Raw genomic sequence first — 23,967 nt, 5'->3', positions numbered from 1 at the left:
CTTTTACGTAAAACCGATTATAATAAAAGTCAAGATTTTCTTATAAAATATTAAATATATATGTATGCATGTACACAATAATAAAGAAAAAAACCTTCACATTAAAAACAAACAACAAAAAACAAGTTTTGTCGAATTTGAAATACTTTATAGACATTTAATTCAGAATTTATTATAAAGGAATAAACCAAGTATTAGTCATTTAGAATATGTTTGTATTTCATCAGTTATACATACATATATCGTCCCCTCAATAAAACAACAGTCTATAACCATATACACCATTATTTTGTTTGTTGCAAAATAAAAATCTACATAACTGATTCTATATGTGGTAAAAATTTGGTGAAATTCTACTTCCACAAAGTGGGTCAAAAAATCAACACACAAATTTGAAACTCAATTATTTCGAAATGGCAAAAATTTATTCACTATTGTTTTATTAAGGGGACGATATATATAACTGTTGCAAATAAAATAATATAATAAAATAATTAAGTTTTTTTCATAGAGTGTAACTTATCGAAAGTTCCCACTCATCATACTACAAACTGTTTCTGTTAAACGGACTGCACGTAAAACGTTTACATAAATACATTATTGCATTTTTATTAATTAAAATATTTCTGTTAGCTGTTTTAGCTATAAAATGTACATTTATTAATGTACAATAAAAAAAAACAGTTTGACGAACCGAATGAGTTGCTGAGCGTGAAATCACATAGAAGTTAATCAATCCATCTGCATGTACATATACGAATGAGTAGAAATATTTTGAAATTTATAATTTTTTTAAAGACATGAACAAGCCAGCACTGCACAGCTCACATGACTCTTTAGACAATCTTTTTTGGAAAACAAAGTAAACTGAAAGTGAATTTTGCTAAAAACAAACAAAACAAACATTTAAACGTTTTTCAATGATCGCAACATTCACCAACAAATTCAATGTTACTTTCAGCACCAGTTGAATAGAAAAATTCAAGAAAAACAAAGTAAATAAATAAATAAATGAGCAAAATGGAATGAGTGTTGGTGTAAATAAAATTTCATGGCATAAATTAATGAAATTATTAAATTTTAATTACAATATTGATTTATATCATTTCTTTACGCATAAACGATAAAAAATTATTTTTGCTTTAAATTTCAAAAAGAGCGATGAAAGTTTTATTATGATTTATTTAGCATTTAAACAAAAAACAAATTGATTAAAAACAAAATTGTTTCAACTATTTTAATTAATTTCCAAAATAAAACATGCAATACTATACTACTGTGTCTAACTACAAACACTTACTAAACTAACTTTATATATAAATGACCTTTTTGTATTGTAGGCAATATTTTTAAATGTGAATGAACTTTAAAATGAAATAAGTAGTTTCACTGCATGTGTAGGTAGGTATAAAAGTTTAAGATCGATTTGCAATCACATACACTCGAGTGCATAACCATAGCATCATTTGTAAAATAAGTGTTCAAGTTAAAATATTAAACAATACAAACACCAACTATGTAAGTAGTTTATTTTCAATATTATTTCATACATCTGAAACATCTACAAATACCTTTGCTATAATTATGCTCACACTTAACTAACCCCTTTCATGCTACTACACCTGTATTAGTATTAGTTTCTAACTCAAACCATTACCACCGATATACCACATTTTGTTCGTTAAACTATTTAAGTATTTAAATATTTAACAATTTCTAACAAACAAACAAAAAAAACTTTTGAAACAAAGTGAAGCGAAAGTTTTATGCTTATTTAGTATGTGATTTCCAATTTGAAATTTAAACGTCTACATATTTTGGTTATTGAATGAATGAATGAATGAATGAATGAATGAATGAATGAATGAATGAATGAATGAATGAATGAATGAATGAATGAATGAATGAATGAATGAATGAATGAATGAATGAATGAATGAATGAATGAATGAATGAATGAATGAATGAATGAATGAATGAATGAATGAATGAATGAATGAATGAATGAATGAATGAATGAATGAATGAATGAATGAATGAATGAATGAATGAATGAATGAATGAATGAATGAATGAATGAATGAATGAATGAATGAATGAATGAATGAATGAATGAATGAATGAATGAATGAATGAATGAATGAATGAATGAATGAATGAATGAATGAATGAATGAATGAATGAATGAATGAATGAATGAATGAATGAATGAATGAATGAATGAATGAATGAATGAATGAATGAATGAATGAATGAATGAATGAATGAATGAATGAATGAATGAATGAATGAATGAATGAATGAATGAATGAATGAATGAATGAATGAATGAATGAATGAATGAATGAATGAATGAATGAATGAATCAATCAATCAATCAATCAATGAATGAATGAATGGCATTCAAAATCATAAATAACAAATTAATAGTTAGCCACTGTTAATATTAGTATCAACTTATGTTTGAAGGCACAGATACAAAACAATACAAATTATGAAGGTTTGAATTTAAAAAGAAATTCAAACATTTTGGAGATTTTTATTAAAAATGTTTTTAAAAAAGTTGTTCTTATGACAGAATAGTAATTTTTTGTCATAATTGACAAACTGATATTCAAAAATCACACGATTCTGTACATTGAAAAAGGTTTATTTACATGAAAGTAAAACGATTAAATCCTATGGATACAATTTACAGAACACTACAGAAAAGGGTCGTAATATGGTGATTTAAATCCAATACAAGATTTCAAAATTTATTTTTCAAATTGGAAATGAAGTGTTTTTTACAATTTTCAATAGTTTTCCGTTAACAAATACTACAAGTTTAATGGCCTCCACTTATTAGGCAAAGTGAAATGTAGAAAACCCTACAACAGTAAAATACAAATAAACACACAGAAAGAGAAAGAGAACTTTGTGTTGTGTTATCACATAAATACTTTAGCAAGAGTGAGATATTACGGTTGGTAAGTACACAGCGAACAATAACAACAAACATTTTAAAAGTGCCAATATGGTATAATGAACATTAACGCGATATTTGCGGTATTTAATTTGAAAAATAAAAATAAATTGTTGGTGTAGCTGCCTGCAGCTGTTGTTATTGTTATTGTGAGCCGGTTACTAATTCATGTATGTATGATTTTCTTTAAAATTAATTTTTGAAATATATGTACCTACATATTTATGTGTAGTCGTAAAAATGCAGTACTTACATACATATATTGTAAATAAAAATAAGAAAACGAAGAAGAAAATGTCATTAAAAATGCGACAATAAACTTCAAAGTAGTAATATTTGTTTTTTTTAGCTTTTTGCTTTTTTGCAACAAGGAGTTGTTTAGACTTGATTGCCACTATTGGCATTCACTCGTACATTTTTTAAAGTTTATGACTTCGTTTGTATGAATAGAAAGTAAATTTTTTAACACTTATTATTATGCTTAACGCTAAACAGAAATGCTAATATTTAAATATTTTTATTTTGCTTCAGCTGCAGTAGTCAGTTGTGTGAACTTTTTTTTAGAAAAAAAAAATGAAATAATTTCTCTTTTGCTAAAAAAAACAAAAATAAACTTGAAATAAAATTGTAAAAATTAAATTTGATTTATTATGAATTATGAAAATGTAGAATTAAGAATGAAACAGTTTTTTTATTAAATTAACCCATGGTAACCTCGGAACAAAATTCTCAGATTTCAAAACATTTAGTTAAAAAAATAGAAATATGAGAAAATGCTCTGCATTCTATTAAATTAAATATAAATTAATTAATATTTAATTTAAAGAATTTTCCTGTAAATCGAGTCATTTCAGAAAGGAGCGATTTCCAAAATCGAATAATTGACAAACTGATGTTCTGAAAATTAAACAATTTTGTTTGTTTACAGGAAAATAAAACGAGTAAATCATGTGAATTTGATTTACAGCTAAAAATGTGAATTCGTTTTAAAGACGAACACGTTACTCGGATTCGGTGTACATAACAGTAGGGGTAAGTTAACCCATTTTTCCAATTGTAATCATCAGTATCACGATATCTGGTTATATGTAAACTTAAAGTTATACTGTCTGTCACTATAACTTTAGGTTAAATGTTAAAAGTTTAAACAAAAAAAAACACAAATTTTGAGTGCCTTTGTGTTGTCTATAGATAGTATAAATGTATGATGAATTGAATTTAAAGAAGAGAGTAGAATAGGAACAAAAACAAAAAGTAAATTACAACAAAAAAAACAAAAGAGTTAGACAACAAACTTAGCGAAAAAGTATTTCTTTGGAAATTTTTGTTTTTGTATCGATGTGTTGTGTATCTATGTTTTTTTTTTAACTTTTGTGGATTTCCTGTATGTTAGGTGTATGTGTTTGTTAGTTTTAAAACCTAAATATTTATAAGAAAAGAATTTATGATTTTTTTTTGGTTGTGGTGGTGGCAGTGGCGGCAGCATTGGTAATTGCTTTTGAGTTATAAAAGTTATTGATTGATTATTCTGTTAGCTTACATTGCTTGGCCGGAACCAGTTCTTTTAAAGCGATTTTCTTTTATGTTGTGTTGTGTGTGTTTTTTAGTTTTATTTTCGTGCATTGTTGTTTTTGCATGCTTAACTGTTTTTACTTTACAATACCGTTCTGCGTAAAGTATACGAGATTTAGTTTTTTGTATTGTTGATTGGTAAAGATATACATACATACGTAGAGACATACATATGTACATAAGTATGTATGTATGTATGTATGTTCATAAGAGGCTTTATTTTTCATTATTTTCGTTAAAAGAATTTTATGCTTAAAACGGTAATATATTGTAGACGTTTACAAACTTACGTTATGTAGTTTTTGTAATGTTTGTTATTGCATTTATGTTTGAATTGATTGGTATTAAAATGGGTTGGGTACGCTTGAATTTGTTATGTTTTGGCTGCCAGCCAAATAATCCTGTTTTTGTTTTTATATTTTCTCTCAAACGTGAAATTTGCAAACTGAGACAAAACTGATCATGCTAAAAAAAGTTTAAATATTTTCATTTAATGCAAGCTTTATAGAAAACTTGACCTAGTTCTCAAATTTTGTATAAACTAACAATTAATACAAAACATTTAAACAAAAGTCACCTTGAACTTTAAGCAACAATTCAGCTAAGTAATATGTTCTTCGAAAAATAATTATGATTTGTAATCTTTCACAGTCTTTAGGAATTTGTTTATGAACCCTCAACAAATTGTTTAGAATCAACAAGTTCATGTTGAGTTATTAACAAAAAAATATATACATATATATATATTCTACTGCATTTTGTCTAGTACTTAGTGTTGTATAATACCACACCTTCTAAGTTATCTTACAATTTAAGATGGCTGCTGTCATATTAAATATTCTGAGCTGTATGCAAAAAAATCATTAATAATATGTTAAATAAATGATAATGCTGATGATGAGGCTGAAGATGATGTTATCAGTTAAATATTTCAGCTTAAATAACAAAATATTAAAATGTAGTAGTAAAATTTGGTTGTTAACTGTGAGTAGGTATTTTTAAATCAATTTCCAAAGTAGATTTTTTTGTTTAATATGCCACGCAGTACATTTTTTTTCTGTTCTTTATATTATTTATACAAATTTCTTTAAGCATTAACCGAAATATTTTTGTTATGACAAACAATCTTTTTTACAATATTTTTCACAGACATTCCATTGTTTAGCCCCAAAGAATGGCACTTGTTTAATTTAATATTTTTTACAGAAATATGTGCATACACACACACAGAGAGAGGTAGTATATCTACTATATGTGTGTATGTGTTTTAGATGTTATAAATTTTTTACTACACACCTTTATCTACATTAAGTTTTACTTTGTTTTATTTTTTACTTTTAGTCGTAAGTACATACAATTCTTTAAGGTTGTATAGGTTTCAGATATTCTCTTATTTTGTTTTATTATTGTGGAAGTTGTTTCTTTATTTTGAATGTAATAACAAGAAATCTTTTTTGTTTGCTTTAGTATATTTTTGAGTAAATCCACTTAATTTGTTCACGTTTATAGTTTCAATGTATTTTTAAAGCGCGTTTTATTTAAAACACCACCAAATCGTTCAACAGTCAACAGCTAACTAACAGGTACTCGCTCTATCATATTTCTGTACACCTTACCAGGCAGACAATCAATGTTCTTTTGTTTTTAACGTGTGATCACTGTTCAAATGCAACAACGTGGGACTCTGAGTTTTCTGTTTTCGTTGAGCTCTTTTTTAAAAGCAAACAAATACATCAATAGCTTTCCCTTTTAACCCAGCCAATAGTGGTTATTTAAACTCTCTTTCATTTCTTTAAATATTTAAAGAAATTCAACAATGAAAATAATTTCATTACAATTTAAATATAAATATTTACTAAATATTGTACATATTTAAATTCATAATTTACATTGTTATATATTTAAAATTTTTTTAGTTTTACTTTCTCTCTAGGCAAGTTTCTCTTTGTCTCTCTGAAAAATGTTAATTTTTACTTCAGCTAGAGTTTGTTTGCATTTTATTTTACACAATGTTTACTATTCTTGATAACAATTGTGTTAATAAGTCTCAAAAATCAAAATCACGTCTATCTTAAACGAAAGATTGAAGCAACAAACGTAAATGCTACTAAGAAACACAGGGCGACTCTGATACAAAATATTCGTTAAAAACGAAATGTTTTTTAGGGTTATGTAAAGGATATTGAGTGATTTAAACAGTAAATTGGTTTTACATATGATTCACTGTCTATTTACTTTAAATTCTATTATTTTCCACCTGTTTTGTAAACCGAATTCGAGTAACGTTTTTGTTTTTAGAAATAATTCACATATTTTTATGTTCTGTAAATCGAAACCTGTTTCAATGTACACAATCTTGTGATTTTCAAGAACATCAATTTGTCAATTATTAGTTTTTGAAGATCCCTAGTTATGGAAATAACTCTATTTACAGAACAGGGGCGATTGATTAATTGATTTAAACAGTTATTCGATTTTTTATATGGACAAAAGTGTGATCAATTATCTACCAACTTTTAATTTTATTATTTCATCTATAAAATAATATAATTATAATTATTATGGTCTGCAATTCGAATCCTAATAATTTTGAAAAACATTATAAAGTGAATTTTTGTTTATTTATTACTTTAAAGATTCAATACATACCGCTTAATGGAAAACTAGAGTTGTCTAAGTCAATCTTTGATTACAGATTAGTTGAAGACAGTTATAAAAATGTAAACATTACGCTCAAAACTGCCGCTCTTTTCATATCCCTTTGGTGATTGTAAGGTTCAAGAATTCCAGATTTGTGTGGCGAATTGTACTATTACAAGGCGAAACATCATTACAAATTAAATAGGTATATTGGTTTCAATACTGCTGGATTTTTGTGATCACCAAAATATCAGTATCACAAAGGGAATGATTATTGGACCCAAGTGAGCTGTACGAGACGAAGGTTTTGGACGGCTGCCTGATTACCATACCAAATATCATTTGGACATACTTTTGCAGATGTTTGTACGAGTATGTGGCTTAATCGAACGGTGAACGCTACCTTTGGTATGTTCTGGAACAACTTTGCATATTCTAGACAAATAAACAATGAACGAAATTTAGATAATATTCTTCAATATTTTGTATCTATTAACATGCTTATGTATTTTAAATGATATTCATATGAACAACAAACTACAAAATTTACCGATTTTCTCTTTTTTATATCATTAGCTTAGTGTGCAAATGTGCCAAGTCCACATTTTATGAAAATTTATATTTTAATACTAAACGTTAGAATAAGTAAAAATACAACGTTTTCTCGAAAAACGTTTATAATTATTAAGTTTTTTCTCGTTGTTATACTGAGGCATGTAAAAGTGCTAAATAATTTTTGTGATATGCATACGAGCTAAGTACATGTGTTTTAGTCATAATTATAATTATTAGTTTATTCATTTAATTTTAGCCAAAAAACGTTAAAAATTAAATAAATTTTTAAACTTTAGTGACATTGTATTTCTTCTACACTCAGATTATTTATAATTGTAAATCATACCAAAATGCATTTACAGATTTCAAAAATATAAAATTTGAAATCTATAAATCCTGTAAAATTTATGAATATGGACTTAGCACGTTTGTACACTAAGCTAACGATATATAAAATGTGAACAGAACTTTATTTCGGTTGCCATCCATAATAGGTTCGTAGGTGTAATTGATTAAACCCAGGAATCACTGTATTAGTTTCAGAACTAGTTCGGTTTGGTGCTGGGACAAATGATTTTTGTTTGAAAGCTTTAACGGTTCTGGAACCAATTCATTAATCAGTGAATTTGCCTTGAAATTCGTAGAAATATTTCTCACGAAATATCATTCGTTATATTACAATGAGTTTAGCACACAATTTCGAACATTTCCGTTTTCGGATTGAGTTACGCAGTAACCCCACTGTATTAATGGTACTTCGTTAACAAATTAGCAGATCAAAGCTAGTGAATTACAAAAAAAAAAGAAAAAATAGGATATCTAAAATAAAAATTCATATTTCCAGATTATTTATATTAAATTTTAAAATTTGGGTGAATTCCAAAATGTATGTATGCAATGCAGTCATAACTTTAACAAGACAAAGCATGCAAACGCGTAGTTAAAATTTTAAAAAAGCTTATCATACTGCCTGTTTTTACTTTTACACAAAGTTTACACGGTTGCGTTAAGAATCGCTCGACTTTTTAAGGTTGCATTGCATACATACATTTTGGAATTCACCCATTCTTAAAGTTTTATAAAACATATTTTGTTTTATAAACCTTTTATAAATTTAAACGTTTATTATTTATTTTCATACATACCACAAGACAGTCAGAAGTTGTGTTTAAAAACAATTAAATAAAAATATAAAAGTGTTGAATTGAAACTCTTAAATCTGCTGCCAAAAGAATTTGCTCTTTTTTTTGTAAATAAAATCCACAGGTTTTTGTTTGCCACATTTTTTATTAAGTTTTTCTTTGTTTTCATTTGTTGTATGTATAGTAATTTGTATTTGATTTGAAATAATCAATAGTGTTAATAGTTTGTTTATTTAGTCATTATTTTCTTATTCGATGACAGGCAGAAATGTAATTATTTAATTGCAATTTTGGGAATAAAATGGGAAACTTTTATTTGGCTAAAAACTGAAAATGTGTATTAAAATATTATAAAAATTGTTAATAAGTATTTGTTTGCATGATTGGATTGTATGTTTCAATATACATGCATACATACATCTAGATATTGCCATATTGAATTGATCGAACATTAAGTTAGTATTTTATATCATTTGTAAAATGTTTTAGTTTTCGTTCATCGTATACTTGAATTTTTTTTTTTAGTTTCAGTTTAAACTTAAAATACAACAAACTAAAATAAGTGGTGTTACAAAGTTCATTTTAAATTATTTATAGCTGCTGGTTTGTTTGTTGGTTTTATGTGAATTATTATTGTTGGCTTAATATTTTTAAATCTAAAAAATATTGCATCAATATTGTTAGTTTAATTAAATATATATATATATATTTAGTTATATAGTAATTTATATGTATAGTTTTGTTTTGTATATATAAGTATTTATATTTATACTTTAAGACTTGGTATACATCATTTTGTTTTTAGTATACATTGAATGTAGTGGTTATTTTTTAAAGTTTTTTTATTTTTTTTTTTTGGATAATACTAGTGTTCGAAACGGTTTATTTGTAGGAGTTGTCAATTTTGTGAGGCCATAAAAGTACACTATTCTTGTTTTTCTTATTTAGTTTTATTAAATTTTGTTATGCAAAATGAAAATTAAATTTATAATTTATCTCGTATACATGTTAAAAGTTTTAACGTTTTCTGATTTTTGCTTTCAATCGTATAACTATTGTGTGACATAATTAGTTTTTTTTGTTTTAATACTTTATCGAAATTTTTGTTTGTTTTTATAGAGTAGTTTAAATAAATTTAAAATATTATTCAGTATACATACGGTTACAAATGTTTTTCTCAAGTATACTTGTTGTTATGTTTGTGTTAAATCTTAATGCTAAATTTAGTAAATACTAAAGATTGGAAAAAATTTACGTATATGCGGCCTTAATGCGATTAAAACTGAATTTGTGAATTTTAAAATGCGAACTGAAGGGAACAGAAATAATTGTAAAAAGCAAAAATAAGAAAACAATTGCATCAAAAAAAGAAAACTTTATATTTTCCTTTCCTTCTTTTTGTTGTTACACTTAAATCCTAAAGATAAAATTAAAAGTAAATATTAAAGAAAATAAAAAAAAACAAACAATTTTTTATAGAAGAAATAATACACCTACTACGTTTAAACTTTAAAAAGCCCATTTCAGTAAGTAAGGGAAGAAATAAGATGAAAAATATACTAAAAATCAAAGTGCGTTGGTTTAGGTAATTTGGGGGGGACAGACACACCCTCCATCCTTTTAATATTTGTTATCAAAGTAACGTCCTCAAGGGCTAAGATCCTGGTGTAGAGTAGGATCGTAGCCGCCCATGCTATTGTCATATGGTTGCTGTTGATCGTAGCCACCGGAGCCCATGGAATAACCCATGGAGTCTTGCGGAGGAGCTGGTGACATCATAGGTGTGGTGGTGCCGCTAGGAGGTCCTGCCATTGAATAGGGAGAGGCTCCTGCTGCCTTCTTGGCAGCATACAAATTTGCCTCTTCTTGGGCTTTGCCAATGTTCTTCTTATAACGAATGCGTTTATTTCCAAACCAATTGGAAACTTGAGAGACCTTTTGAAAGACGATAACATTTAAATTTAAACGAAGTTTTTCTATGATCAAAGTTCTTTGAGTTTCTTTATATAGTTTTACTGCTGTATATAATTTTGAAGTGTCTTTATGATTTTTTTATATTTAATTTTAAACATTTTTCAAAAATGTGTATGGGATTATTTAAAGTTATTTATTTATTTTGTAACTTTGAACTTACCGTTATGCCACATTTGCGGGCCAATTCTTCCTTCGCTTCCTCAGAGGGATAGGGATTACTTAGGTGACTGTAAAAGTACTCATTTAAGATCTCCGAAGCCTGCTTGCTAAAGTTTCTACGTTTGCGCCGGGCATCTAGGAACCGCGAACGTAAGATCATGACCGCCTCACATGTTGACTGTTTCAATTGCATTTGAATGGAACTAAATTTCTTGTGTATAATTTGTACCATACGCTCAATCTCTTTAGGCGTAATTGGTCTAACAAACAAATAAAAAATAAAAGCAATAAATAAATAATAAACTCAGCATTATTAAATATAATATTCACCTTGTACGACTTTGTTCACGCAATAGATTCATGACGTGGGTGGTGAATTCATTGCACGCTTGTTCGTATTTTTCCAATTCTTGATGATAAATCTGACGAATTTGTGCCAATTTAGCACGATAATCTGAATGCTCAATTGCATTGTCGGCACCATCTATAGAGAGGGACGAACCTACTTTTTATTTAAAAATACCAAACAGCAAGAATAATTATGTTGCCCTTAGTTATTCTCAAAATATATAAATGATACTTACCTTGACTTGCTGCAGCAGCAGAAGCAGCTGCTGCACCACCACCACCTTTTTCGGGACCAGCAACACCCTCGGCAATCAACATGTTGTCTAAACGCATTAACTGTGGATCTGGTGGCTCCTCCTCTTGGGTATTACGAATTGAGAGGACTAAAAATAATTATTTTCATAAAGTTTCAATCAAAAATAAATTATGGCCGTCCATTACTGGAAAATTTATATATTTATATAAAATGTATAACAAAATTCCCAAAATAGCCTTTCAGATATCGGAGAGTTGATTTTAACAGACGATCGGCATTTAATCGAATTTTCTACCTATAAAAATCCAGAACTATTTTATTATATACATACATATGTATATTCGGTGACTATTTTTACTACATATTGCAAAAATACTAATGATGGATTAGAAATGTTTAATATTACATTAGAATTTATTTTGTTATATACATAGATTCTAGATAATTTCAAATTAATAGTCAATTCCTCATTTTCTACAACATTAATATGTATAAATTTTACCGATATTTTGATGAAGGCAAATATTGGCAAGTGAATTTAAGATTTTATTCACATACATACATAACTAACCAACTGATTTTCATTTGAAAACATACATTCTCATGCTTTCCCTAGATGTTATTATTATTAACATCAACAGCAGCAGCAGCAGCATCAACATGAATGAAATGAAAAACATTTTCTTTGTTACAAATACATACAATATTGAAGTTTTTTTTTGCTACAAAGATGTTCTTATAGACCTTCATAAAATTTTATTTGTGTACAAGAAAGAAAACAAAATGAGCTTTAAAACTGAATCAACACAAAAACTTACAGAAAACATTTCAAAAGATGACGCCAACTGTGGCAAAATATAAAAATATAAAAAAACACAATACACACTGACGGTATTTTGCAGTTTTACAAAGACTTAAATCAATCAAAAATAATTCTGTTAATTCTGTACATTTAGATATGTTTCGGCAGAAGAATTTATTAACGCTAAGCTTAACTCAATTTCATCATTACCAGGTTCTTATGATGTGTCAAGAGAAAATTACATTTAAATTAAATATGCCAAACCAATTATTCTTATTTCTGGTTGTATTTAAATTATTAATTCAGAAAGTATTCAAGTTCATATACATATTTCAAATGTTATTGATATTTTTACATGGGTGATAAGTTTCGCCAAGAAATACATTTATTTTCTATATCAGTTAATGAATGATTTCTTTAAGCACTCTGATATTAAACATCAGCCGTGATACTAAGAGCTAAGGACTAAATATACTTGATGCCACATAAAAAACGCAAAACTTTGTAGCAAAAATAAACGTATATATTGCGTATTATACGGATTGGGAATGAGCTTAAACTATAACGTAATAACAATATAAATGTCTAGGGAATCACTTGAATATCTTAAAACTTATTTTCTTTTTATTTGTAAATAAATTAAGTAACACAGAACATGGTTACTTTTACTATAATTTTATGCAAGAAAGGGATTTAAACTATAAAAATTTACTCTTATAAACTCTTAATTTAAGAAGACATTGAATATTACAAATTAATCTTTTAAATTAAATAACAAACATCATTAATAATCTATCTATCTATCTATGGCCGAACACGAATTTTGCGTTTGTTCCAATGAAGGACAAACACTTGTATAAACAAAATATTCTACCTATTACATTGTACGAGAAACAACTTTTCTAAGAAATATAAAACTTTAAACTTTGCTTGATAAATAAAATTTCCATATAATACTCTAGAGGATTCTGAGATTCCCAAATACGGCTATTTTAATGCATTTTTAAAAAAAATGTATTCTATAGCAAAAATTAAAACCATCTCGCTTTAAGAAATGAAAATATGTATGAAATATATACACACACTCAAGCATAAAGACTCTAGTAATGTAATCCAAGTTGTATGAAAAAACACAAAAGGGGTGGTAGGTAGCAGGGTATGAAGTAAGTAAGTAAGTAAGTAAGTAAAGGTATTACCAAGTTATCTTATCTTAACTTGACTAACCACCCTTTAGATTTTGGGGGTATTACATACAAATGAAAATGTTTTTGGTTTTTTTGTATTTGTTTCATTCTTTTTGTATTCGAAAGACACTCAACAAACAACGCACGTTTTGGTATTGTGCAGCAAAAGTTGATTAGATTAAGAATAAAATAGAAGGAGAACTTTTTTTCGTTTCTTGTATATTATTAAACGCATCAGCAAAATACTCTTACACATACTAAACATGTTGAATAGGGAGTTAAATTAAAAAAAAAAAAAACGAAAAAAAAAATATGAAAATATGTGTACGGAAGTAGAATACATATTTTAAAGCTTTAACCAACAGCAACACAGAAAAAAGTTTCAACATAAATATTATGATTTGATTTCATTGATTTCAATTCATAACATTTATAATTTCTTAAATATTAAGATTTTGTTCATATTTTATGTTTTCACATTAAATCTAGAAGGCTTGAAAAATATAATTTCAATTTCATTTATATTTTTAAAATAGTTTTGAGTTAATTCATTAGATAATGCAATTATAATGCAATTTATTATAAAATATTATCAAATTTATGCAAAAAAAGCAAAAATATCCGTCATGAAAAATTTTATAATATTTATGAACATGTTCTTATTCTGAATGAAAAAAGTTTGGGAAAAAAAAGTCAAGTTCGATTAATAATATTTATTACAAAATTCATTCCAATTATGAATTTCTTTTTTCTGTGAAAGGAAAATATAAATAAAATTCGTCTATTTGAGTATTTTCTTGGCTTAATTAACAAATATTTTATTTTGTTGAAATCAAACTGTTACTTAATTTTAATTCAGTATTTTTCAATGAGAATTTTGTTTTCGGTCAATCCTAAGACATACATACAATACAATTCAGTATGCCTATAATTTAATTAAATTATTATTAAGAAAACTAATTAAACCCTTATTATGCAATTTCTTAAATAAAGCAAATTAAATTTATGGGTTTTAGTTTTAAGGGCAGCAATATTACTCTTATAGGCTATAATTGTGGCTTTATCCGCCAGCACAGTATCCACAGATGTTTGAAAGTATTATTAAAAAAAAAGCAAAACAAATATCATATTGTAACGCGTGCAAAATATGGCAACAACTTTGTACAAGTTTCTGCTCTAGCATTTTCTATCTTTACTTTTTTTTTGAGGGTAGTTTATGCGGGTTTGTTAACAATCGTTAAGATTTTGTTTGTGTAAAACTTTTGTCTCTTGTAACTCTATTAAAGTTTTAATGTACAGTGGTGGCCAGGAATTTAAGACAAAAATTGTTTGCTAAATTCCACGTGATTGTCAATTATTTTTTCAAATATTTCCACAAATATGTATGCATGAGGACTGTTTTAACACACAAGTGTGTTTTATTCGACTGTGTCAATTCATACATATTCACCACGAACACAAACAATTTTTCTACAACTTGACCAAAAAAAAATTTTTTTAAATAAACATATTTTCTCACATTTATATCATTATATTTTTATTATTATAAAATATTCGGACCAAATTTCGTATTTTTAGTTCCATTAGTTTCGGTCATATCATGTTATTAACAGCGGATGTTCGCTGAGGTGGGTCAACGTATTTCCACATATCTTTATCCATATATGTTTTACCGATTTTTCCAAACATTTTTCAGAAACTTTTATTTTGGCTCTATCGCACTTAAAATTCAGTTGATGAAAAAAATTCAAGTATTTGTCTTAAATTGGTGGCCACCACTGTAAATGCTTACACCACAAACGTGAAACGTGCCATAAATGACACTACCACCAAAACAACAACATCAACAAAAAAAAAAAGAAGGCAATTATGTTGGAATCTTAAAAAGATAATCTGGTGTAAACTGTTACCAAATTACTAAATATAAATCAATTTTATTGAAATAACTAAAAGTTATAGAAAGAACATTAGACTTATGAATAAAATAAACAAAACAAATTTTAAATGTTAAATCTCACATGTTTGTCCAAATATTTATTATAAGATTTAAAAATTTAATATATTCGTTTAAAAATATCATAAGAATTTATGATCTACTAAATGAGATAGTTTTATAGAAAACAAAAATGCAGAGATACATATTTATTTTACCCTTTCATTTCGATATCAAAACAATATTTCCACATCAGCACCTTTAAAAAATACAACAGTAAGAACAAACAAACATACACTCACTCACTCCCACACTCCCACACTCCCACAACGCCATAAAACAACACCTCCCTATAGATTCAAAATGATTTCAAAGCTTTTGACTGCCTAATGAAGCATTTTAATGCTATAAAGAAGAAGAAATAACAGAAAAGAAAAAACGAAAGTAAAGTAAAGTAAAGCTAAGGCATCGCCATTATTATTGAAAGCAGTAACAACAAACAAATGTATAAAATATAAAAATCCTTTATATTTTGTTGACGAGCAATTGCTCTCTTGTTACGTATCATAAACATGAACAACCTTTTGCTTCAAATAAAACGCGAATACAACAACAGCAATACAGCAGCAACAACAAAAACAACAATATATATTTACATACATATTGAAATCTAATGTTTGTTCTTAATAATAATGCTACTGCTAGTAAAGGAATTATTAGGTTGAGGAAATTCTATTGTCGTTTACTAAAATAAATTTAAATTCTATTTAATTATCTATAATTTAGTAACATTTAGCATTTTATATTTACTTAGAGTATTTCAAAAATGAATTTAATATCGATGTGAAATTTTAGTTGAAGTTTATGCGTGGCCGATCTTCACGATATTTGATACTATGATTTTTGTTTACATATGATACAATTAAATCGAAAACGCACATGTACATTTAAAAAATTTAGTTAGGAGTTGATTATATACATATATTTTCGAAACCCGCTTCTCAATATTTTTTATGCTTCTTGATATATCAAGCATAATCAAACATAAAATATGCTTTATATCCAGAATTTCACAATTCTAATGGGCTTAGCACTTATGTCGGGAGAACTTTTGTATGGGGGCTAGGTGAAATCCGATTTTAACTATTTTCAATAGACTTCATTCAGCATTGTACATTTTAAGAAAATTTTAAGTGAAACTTCTTTGTCGTTTTTCTCAATGCCGAATTTAACTGAAATTACTCTTGCCCTCAACCATAGACAAATGTTCTACATGTTATAAATGTAGCAGTAGTTGTATGTAAGATGATGATAAAATAAAAATTTACATATAAGAAGCCTTTTTTGATTTGCTCTAAAGAAGAAAATGAGAATAATTGTGGCACTACAAGAAACATTTTGTGAATAACTACTGCTAGACTCGCTGTAGTTGTAGACTAGAGTAAGACAGAAAGAAGTGTGAGTTAAGCCAGTTAAGCTGGATCGTTTGCATTTGTTTTTAAATACACGATTTTATTGAAAGCCGGTTTAACATTTGCCTGTATAATCATCATCATCATGATTGTAGTCGACGTCTTCGTGGTCGTCATCGTCGTCATATTGTATGGATGGGTGTATAAATGTGTGTTTATTTGTACCTGAGTGTGATTACTAAAAAGTGACGTTGTTTTGTAGTTGTAGATGTTGTTGTTATTGTTATTGTTGTCTTTTAGCCAGCTTAAAATGAAATGTTCATAAAATGTTATAAAATATGGAAATTAATTACGATTAAATGCATAAATTCTTATACAATGACTTGTATTAAAGTATGTTTATTATTTCTTTAATACCATCGGACTTTAAAATACTTTAATAAAATGTCTAAAAACATTCGAAAATATAGGAATATTTATAAATTCTGAAATTTGTTTAATGAAATATAAAGTCATTGTAAGTTTTGGATATTACATAAATATTAGCAATAAGCTCTTATATATAAATTAATATCTTATAGATTATTATATACTATTAACAATTTAGAACATTAAACAAAACACACAAGTCGTCTTCTGATTTATCTTCTATTTATTTAAAAGTTTTTAAATTTTGTAATTTGTTCGCCTCTACTAACATATGTTTGTAAACAAAACATTAATCTTGGTTGGTTGGTTTGGTTTGGTTTATTCCTATATAAAGTAGATAAATAGTGCATGTAAATATATTCGTCCATAAATATGTATGTATTTTATAGCGTAAATATTTTGGTAACAAACAATCAAAGAACAACCCTTGTTTATTCTCATTGTTTTTTTTAACTAAAGAAAAATATGCAATCTTTTTTAATTTAAAAAATATTTAACCACTAAGCTATTTTCAAATATTTACTTTTGTTGTTCAATCTGATTTTCCGAAAAGGTTTTAAATACGTAGTTTCTTATCTTTATAATGTCGGTAGTTCTTTTAATAAAGATCTTTCTTTGATGGTTGTAAAATTTATTGTACATATTTATTATAATGTAAATACATTCATCGTATGTAAATAGTAAATAGATAAATAATTTTAAAATGTGCTAGTATTTTATTTGTGTACATATTTATGAATATGTCTGTTATAATGTTAGTGGGACCATATGAAGTAGTATTTCTGAGTTGTAATTATTAATGAATTTCTCCGTAATTTTTTATATGAATATAAAAAATTTACGGGGAAAACATCTTAACAAATACTATAATGAAAGATTTTTGTTTAAGAAATATATTTTACTTTGTTTGTGTGGGTATGTATCCAGTGAGAAGTTAAACGTTTTCGTTTCTTCTAAGGTTTTAGGCGAAAATCTGCATTTTTAATGAAAAATCCTACATATTCTAGTATTTCTGACATATCCAGATTTTATTTTTTTTATATTATCCCGATATATTGATATATTCATTCGTGTTCGAATGTTATTTTGAGACTTCCGAAAGTTCATTCCGAATATGGGAGTTAAGTTTTCAGATTTCTTGACTTAAACATTTATATAAAATATAATACAACCGTCCTTAAGTTAAAATCATAAGAAACAATTATTATTTTATTACCCAACACTATATTGAAGTAATTTGTGTTATTATTTTCAAATTTAGAAAGAAGTACATGTTATGCTGTTCTTTAAAAAATGTAAATACAGTCCGCCGTTGGGTTTGCGAAACCCTCAATTAACACAATAGTTAATTATTGCAACACCGTAGTCTTGAAATTGTGACTCTGTAAATGCAACTTTTTATAAATTGCAATAACCGATGGAGCTTCTAGTTTGTTACTTATAAGTACACAAATAAATGTTTAAAATAAAATATTAAGATTAGTGAAAAACAAAAACTTACCGGTTTTTTCCTTAATTTCACATAATACAGAAAATAATGCCGGTTTCATGCGATGACAATTTAATGTATGTTTTCGAGCTTGGGCCTCATCCAACGATTGCTCCGATATACTCATTATTTGTTGTAAAATTTCACCAATATCCTTTTGTTTGCGAACATCATTCTCGTTGCCTGTATTTTGACCATCATCTTGTCCAGGCATACCATAGCCCTGTGGTGCCATCATGCCACCCGTATGGGCCATCATGCGATTAGGATCTTCCATGTTCACTGCTGTTGTTTTTGTTGTTCAGTTAATCACTTATTTTAATGAAATCGTCACAACAGAAAAACACCACTAAAATAAATTTATAATAAAACGAAATTCTCAATTAATTAATAACTTAATTGTTCTTGTTACTTTAATAAATTATTTAAACGCAAGCCAAATCACATACATAAATTTAATAAACACACGCAGAACTGACACGAAATATGCGTTCAACCCCGACAGTGATAAAAACTGAACTGTGCTGTTGAGCCACAGCAGTGAACGTATAAACCCAACACAAATTGTTAAGAGAGCAAAATGTTATACACCTCTAGTACAAATCTATACATGTGTACAATATACATACCCCAATTGAGAAGTTATACCAGAAGAGAGTTGTGATATAAATAATGAAAAAAATCCAATGAGATTAAAATAAATTTGTTTAGCTAGAAAAACGATTTTTAGGATAACAGGTTGCTTGACGTTTACAAAATATTAGTTCTATCTTAACTTATTTTGCCCAAGTGTTACTGCTAGAGTTCAAACACAAACTATTTCAAAAGTTAAAATTGCCTGGCTTAGTTAAGAATTTATAGATACTTCTTGATCTACCTGACTGCAGATTAATGTTTAATCTTTATGATCTTTTTCAAGTTAAGGTCATATGTTAAGTGTTATATTATGTTGCAATAAACAGAACTGAACTATTTGTTTGTTTTACAGTGAACGAAACATGCTGAAGGGCCGTGTATCTTTAACACCCTAATGTGTTTCTTTGTAGATCCTTATGTTCGAAATGATCACATACTCAAGTGGTGATAAATAAAAAGAGAAAGCTAACTTTCTCCAATACGAGATGATTTATCTTCAAATTCAATATATATAAACAAACGGATGTTTATCTCATACAAGGACACTGGAATAGATTTTTTGTAATGACAATTTGTTAGTATACTTCAAATCTATAGTTTTGGTTCAAAGAAATACATATCAAAAATTTATTTCTCATTTTAGAATTCATGTAATTTGCCAAAAATATAATGTCGAACAATTGTTAAATGATATAAACTTTGAAAGGAAAGTTCATGTCGTCAGCTAACATGCAAAATAAAGTAACATCATTTCATCAGTTTTAAATGTGATAGACTAAAAACCATTACAACAAGAAAAGTATCTATAATATAAAGTTTACATATCCGATTTTATCTATAAATAGAATTAAGATTCCATTAACGAATTAAGATTTTTCTTTTTTATATTATTTTTAAGTTAAACATTTGGATTTTGGTATTTTTGTTGTTACGTTATTTTGCATTTTGGGTAACGATATGTTCTCTAAAAATAAGATGAAAAGTACAGCTGCATATATAAGAAATAATTAGTTTATCCTATTACTCTATTCCACTTTTTTGTTGAAAAAAATTTGGGTCCAAAACTAGGCGCAAAAATCGAGGTAGTCGCCGTTTTTTTTTTTGCCTACTTTGGGCTATAGCGGATATATTGATGTATCAATCATGTTTGTAAGTTAATTGGGTTCGAATATTAAAAATTTGGATATTATAAAAGTATTGACAAACTTCCTAGGGTTCTATAGTTGAAACGGTATACTTTGGTTGAAACAAAACTTCGACTATTTGAAAAGGTCGACTTTTCTTTTCTATGTATCTATTTTTTAAAATGTTTGCATACATAGTCGTCTTTTCGACTTTAGCTATTTATGATGTCGCCTTTTTGTAACTTCATAATATTTTAATGCAAAAAATATATGGTTGTTAGATTTATTGATAAGACAAGCGCAATAATTTATACAATTTTTACAACAATAAAAATAAAAAAGAATCGACTTCTTTTTAGATAGTCGTCTTTTCGACAATTTTGGTAAAAAGTAATAGATTGTTCGATTTTTTTCTGACCAAATGTCGAATTCAACGCTTCGTCCATAGAGACGAGACATTCGGATTTGTCAAACAAAAATACAACAAATCATCTGTCTGATACAACAACAAAATACATTGATATGTATTTTGTTGTTGCCAGAGATAGGTTTTTGACAACAGACTTAGGTTTTTGACAATTACGTCTCATCTCTATGTTACCCTATGCAAAACATATTAACCCATTTCGCTCCGCTGTTCCATTTATCGAACAGTAAAAATCACCTTTTTTAAAAAAAAATTTTAGGTGTGAAAAATTTGGAATTTCAGGAAACGTTGGTCTTATCTTTAAGCTAATAAAAAACTATATCCTGCCGCAAGTAGAACATTAGGATTTATTTGGGGTTCTACTTGAATACAAAGTTGAAATTTCTAACAGGCTTTTTTGGAAAACGAAAAATCGGAAAATTTTTTCATCAGATTTTAGTCAGATTTAATGAGTGGTAATTACTCTAAACAAGTATTTTGTATCAAAAAAAAATAAATAAAAATTTAATCTCGGAGCGAAATGGGTTAAGGCTTATAACTTATTAAATTTTAAACTTAGTTTAGGCTTAATATATAATAATATATTATCAAAATATCAATCCGGGTTTAGAAGAAGATTTTCGTGTGAAACATCAGTGAATTATGTTATAAATAGATGGAAAAATATTAACAAAAACCACAAAATTATGGCAATTTTTCTCCATTTTAAAAGAGCTTTTGAGACTATAGATAGAAACATTCTATTGCTAAAAGTTTACAAATACGGAATAGAAGATAAAGAACTGAGTTGATTTGAATCATATTTAACCAACAGAAAGCAAATAACAAAAGTAAACAATATTAAATCGAACGAAATAAATAATGAATATGGGGTTCCACAGGGATCAATCCTAGGAGCTCTACTATTTATTATTTACATAAATGATATGTAAATATTTCACATCTGTCAAATAGTGCTATACGCGGACGATACTCTAATTTTTAATGAATCCGAAAATGAAATACAATGCCAAAACGATCTAATTCAAGATATATTAAATATAAACACCTGGTTGAAAATGAATAAATTAAAACTAAACGAAAATAATGGAAATAAACATGAACAGTAATACAATTTTTTAAATTAATGATAAAATAATAGAGAAAGTGGATAAGATAAACTTAGGTATTATAATATTTGCAAAAAGATTGGAAAAAATATTGGTTTTTTTAGGAGAATAAGAAGCAAAATATCGACAATAACTGCTATAAATATATATAATACAATAATCAAACCACATTTTGAATTCGGTTCAACAATCTTATACACATGCTGCATAAATACAAAAATAGAGAGACTGCAGAAACTACAAAATAAAGCTATGAGAGCTATAATTAAATGCAATAGGTTTACACCAATTCAATTTATGCTAGAAACACTAAAATAGCTAAACATCAGACAAAGACTCCAACTAAATACATTAACTTTTATATATAAAATGAAGCAACTAACATATGTCAACGAAGTACAACCATACAATCTGCGAAATGCCAGCGATTTTAGAATACATAAAGCCACACATAATGCCATGAAGAGATGCCTATTCTACAAAGGATTACAGTTATTCAACTTATTACCAAGTGATGTAAAAAATGAACGAAACATTAATATATTTAAAAGAAATTGTGTATTTTTTGTGAAAAATAATGTATGTCAGAGCCTTTAAAAATTAAAATAATTTGAATCAAATGTTATATAGTTATAAGATAAAGTATTTAAAATACTACTAAATAAATAATAATAATAATAATCAAAGATTATGCAAATATTTAATTTGTATGAAAAATATATATTTAAGCATTGATTAAGCCTTAAATATATTTTTGGATAATTTTGATATATGAGCGGACCATTTATTGAAATAAACGAAAATCTGGACTTACAAAAACATAAGTTAGTGTCTTTCTATATTAAGGTAACGATATGTATGTATTCATTGTGGGTACATTTCCCCTAAATTCTGATTTAAAACCAACAAAATATATTGCCACGAAAATTCCTAATAAACAAATAATTTATTTCACTCTATATAAAATAATCTAATTTTATATAGTTATTAAATTGCTTTTTTAACTTTATCGATTTTTTGATATTGTTATCATTCTTACAACACAGGTCCGAATCACGCCCACATTACATCTCCAAGAATTCTTATTAACAAATTATGTTATTTTTAAAACCGTCGTTCCTCTACTTTCTCACAATAGGTACAAATGAATTATTTTTCCAAACTTGGAAACTATGTACTGCAAAAGTAAACAAATAAACATTAATATAAACAAATCATATAAAACCCATAAAAATCCGAACAAACCATCAACATGCTCCCGATCAAATAAAAAAAGTCGCAGTAAAACAGAAAATAACACACACACGCACTCTGTACAAATCAAATGAAAAATTACACAAATAATAATATGTATTAACACTACACAATGGATTTATTGAAAGTTTTTTTAATACGGCTATTTTTAACTATAATATAATTTAAAATAATATTCTTTTGTAAATTTAAATCTCATTAAAATTTTGTATTTTTGTCGCTTTTGTTGTATACAGAAAAAAGAAAAATCAGGTATAGAAGATTAAAAGAGAAAAAACTTCACACTTAATGTAAAAGTTGAACACATTTTATGGGTAAATTTATGGTATTTTTAACAAAATTATTATTAATTCAAATTGTAAATCTTCAAAACACCAGGCTTTTTATGTAAATAATATTTAATTTTTTATTTATTTACCACAAATTCTTAAAAACTTTATAATAGTATACCGCGTCGAATAAAAAAATGTTGGTTTTAATTTTTTCACAATTTTCTTTGTGTGTATGCTTTGTTTCTAAGTTCTTCGTTAAATATGAATAGAAAAAAAACAAACATG

At 26.9% G+C, this 23,967-nt stretch overlaps 2 protein-coding genes across 4 annotated transcripts in view; both read right to left on the bottom strand.

The window, feature by feature from the left end:
* The window catches only part of Myo10A (Myosin 10A), a 30,315-nt gene extending 23,972 nt beyond the window's left edge, over positions 1–6,343 (bottom strand). Inside the window, exon 1 of the mRNA XM_065506966.1 lies at positions 5,834–6,343. The gene's annotated coding sequence lies outside the window, so the exon portion shown is untranslated. The remainder of the gene's footprint in view (positions 1–5,833) is intronic.
* A 2,656-nt stretch (positions 6,344–8,999) lies between these two features.
* Positions 9,000–23,943, bottom strand: exd (extradenticle). Of its 3 annotated transcripts, none has more exons than XM_065506817.1 (6): positions 23,829–23,943; positions 18,873–19,209; positions 11,592–11,738; positions 11,338–11,509; positions 11,009–11,267; positions 9,000–10,809 (listed from the first exon to the last, which is right to left on the bottom strand). In XM_065506817.1, the coding sequence occupies exons 2-6, from the start codon at positions 19,135–19,137 to the stop codon at positions 10,522–10,524; spliced, it is 1,131 nt and encodes a 376-aa protein (XP_065362889.1). In that variant the 5' UTR covers positions 19,138–19,209; positions 23,829–23,943; the 3' UTR covers positions 9,000–10,521. The 3 variants fall into 3 exon arrangements, with proteins under 3 accessions (XP_065362889.1, XP_065362890.1, XP_065362888.1); XM_065506818.1 differs by having other exon boundaries at positions 11,338–11,491; positions 23,829–23,942; XM_065506816.1 differs by having other exon boundaries at positions 11,338–11,512; positions 23,829–23,941.
* Positions 23,944–23,967: the final 24 nt, after the last annotated feature.

This window comes from Calliphora vicina, chromosome 4 (genome assembly GCF_958450345.1).
Source record: "Calliphora vicina chromosome 4, idCalVici1.1, whole genome shotgun sequence".
In the NCBI taxonomy this organism is placed as follows: domain Eukaryota; kingdom Metazoa; phylum Arthropoda; class Insecta; order Diptera; family Calliphoridae; genus Calliphora; species Calliphora vicina.
Note: the sequence above shows the minus strand (reverse complement) of the source record. Positions and strands in the feature narration are given on the sequence as shown.

Excerpts from the sequence above, each read along its gene's own strand:
- exd (XM_065506816.1), bottom strand. The coding sequence starts at position 19,137 with ATGGAAGATCCTAATCGCATGATGGCCCATACGGGTGGCATGATGGCA. Across the intron at positions 11,739-18,872 it reads TGAAATTAAGGAAAAAACCG|TCCTCTCAATTCGTAATACC; the intron begins GTAAGTTTTTGT and ends AATTATTTTTAG. Across the intron at positions 11,513-11,591 it reads TGCTGCTGCAGCAAGTCAAG|TAGGTTCGTCCCTCTCTATA; the intron begins GTAAGTATCATT and ends TTAAATAAAAAG.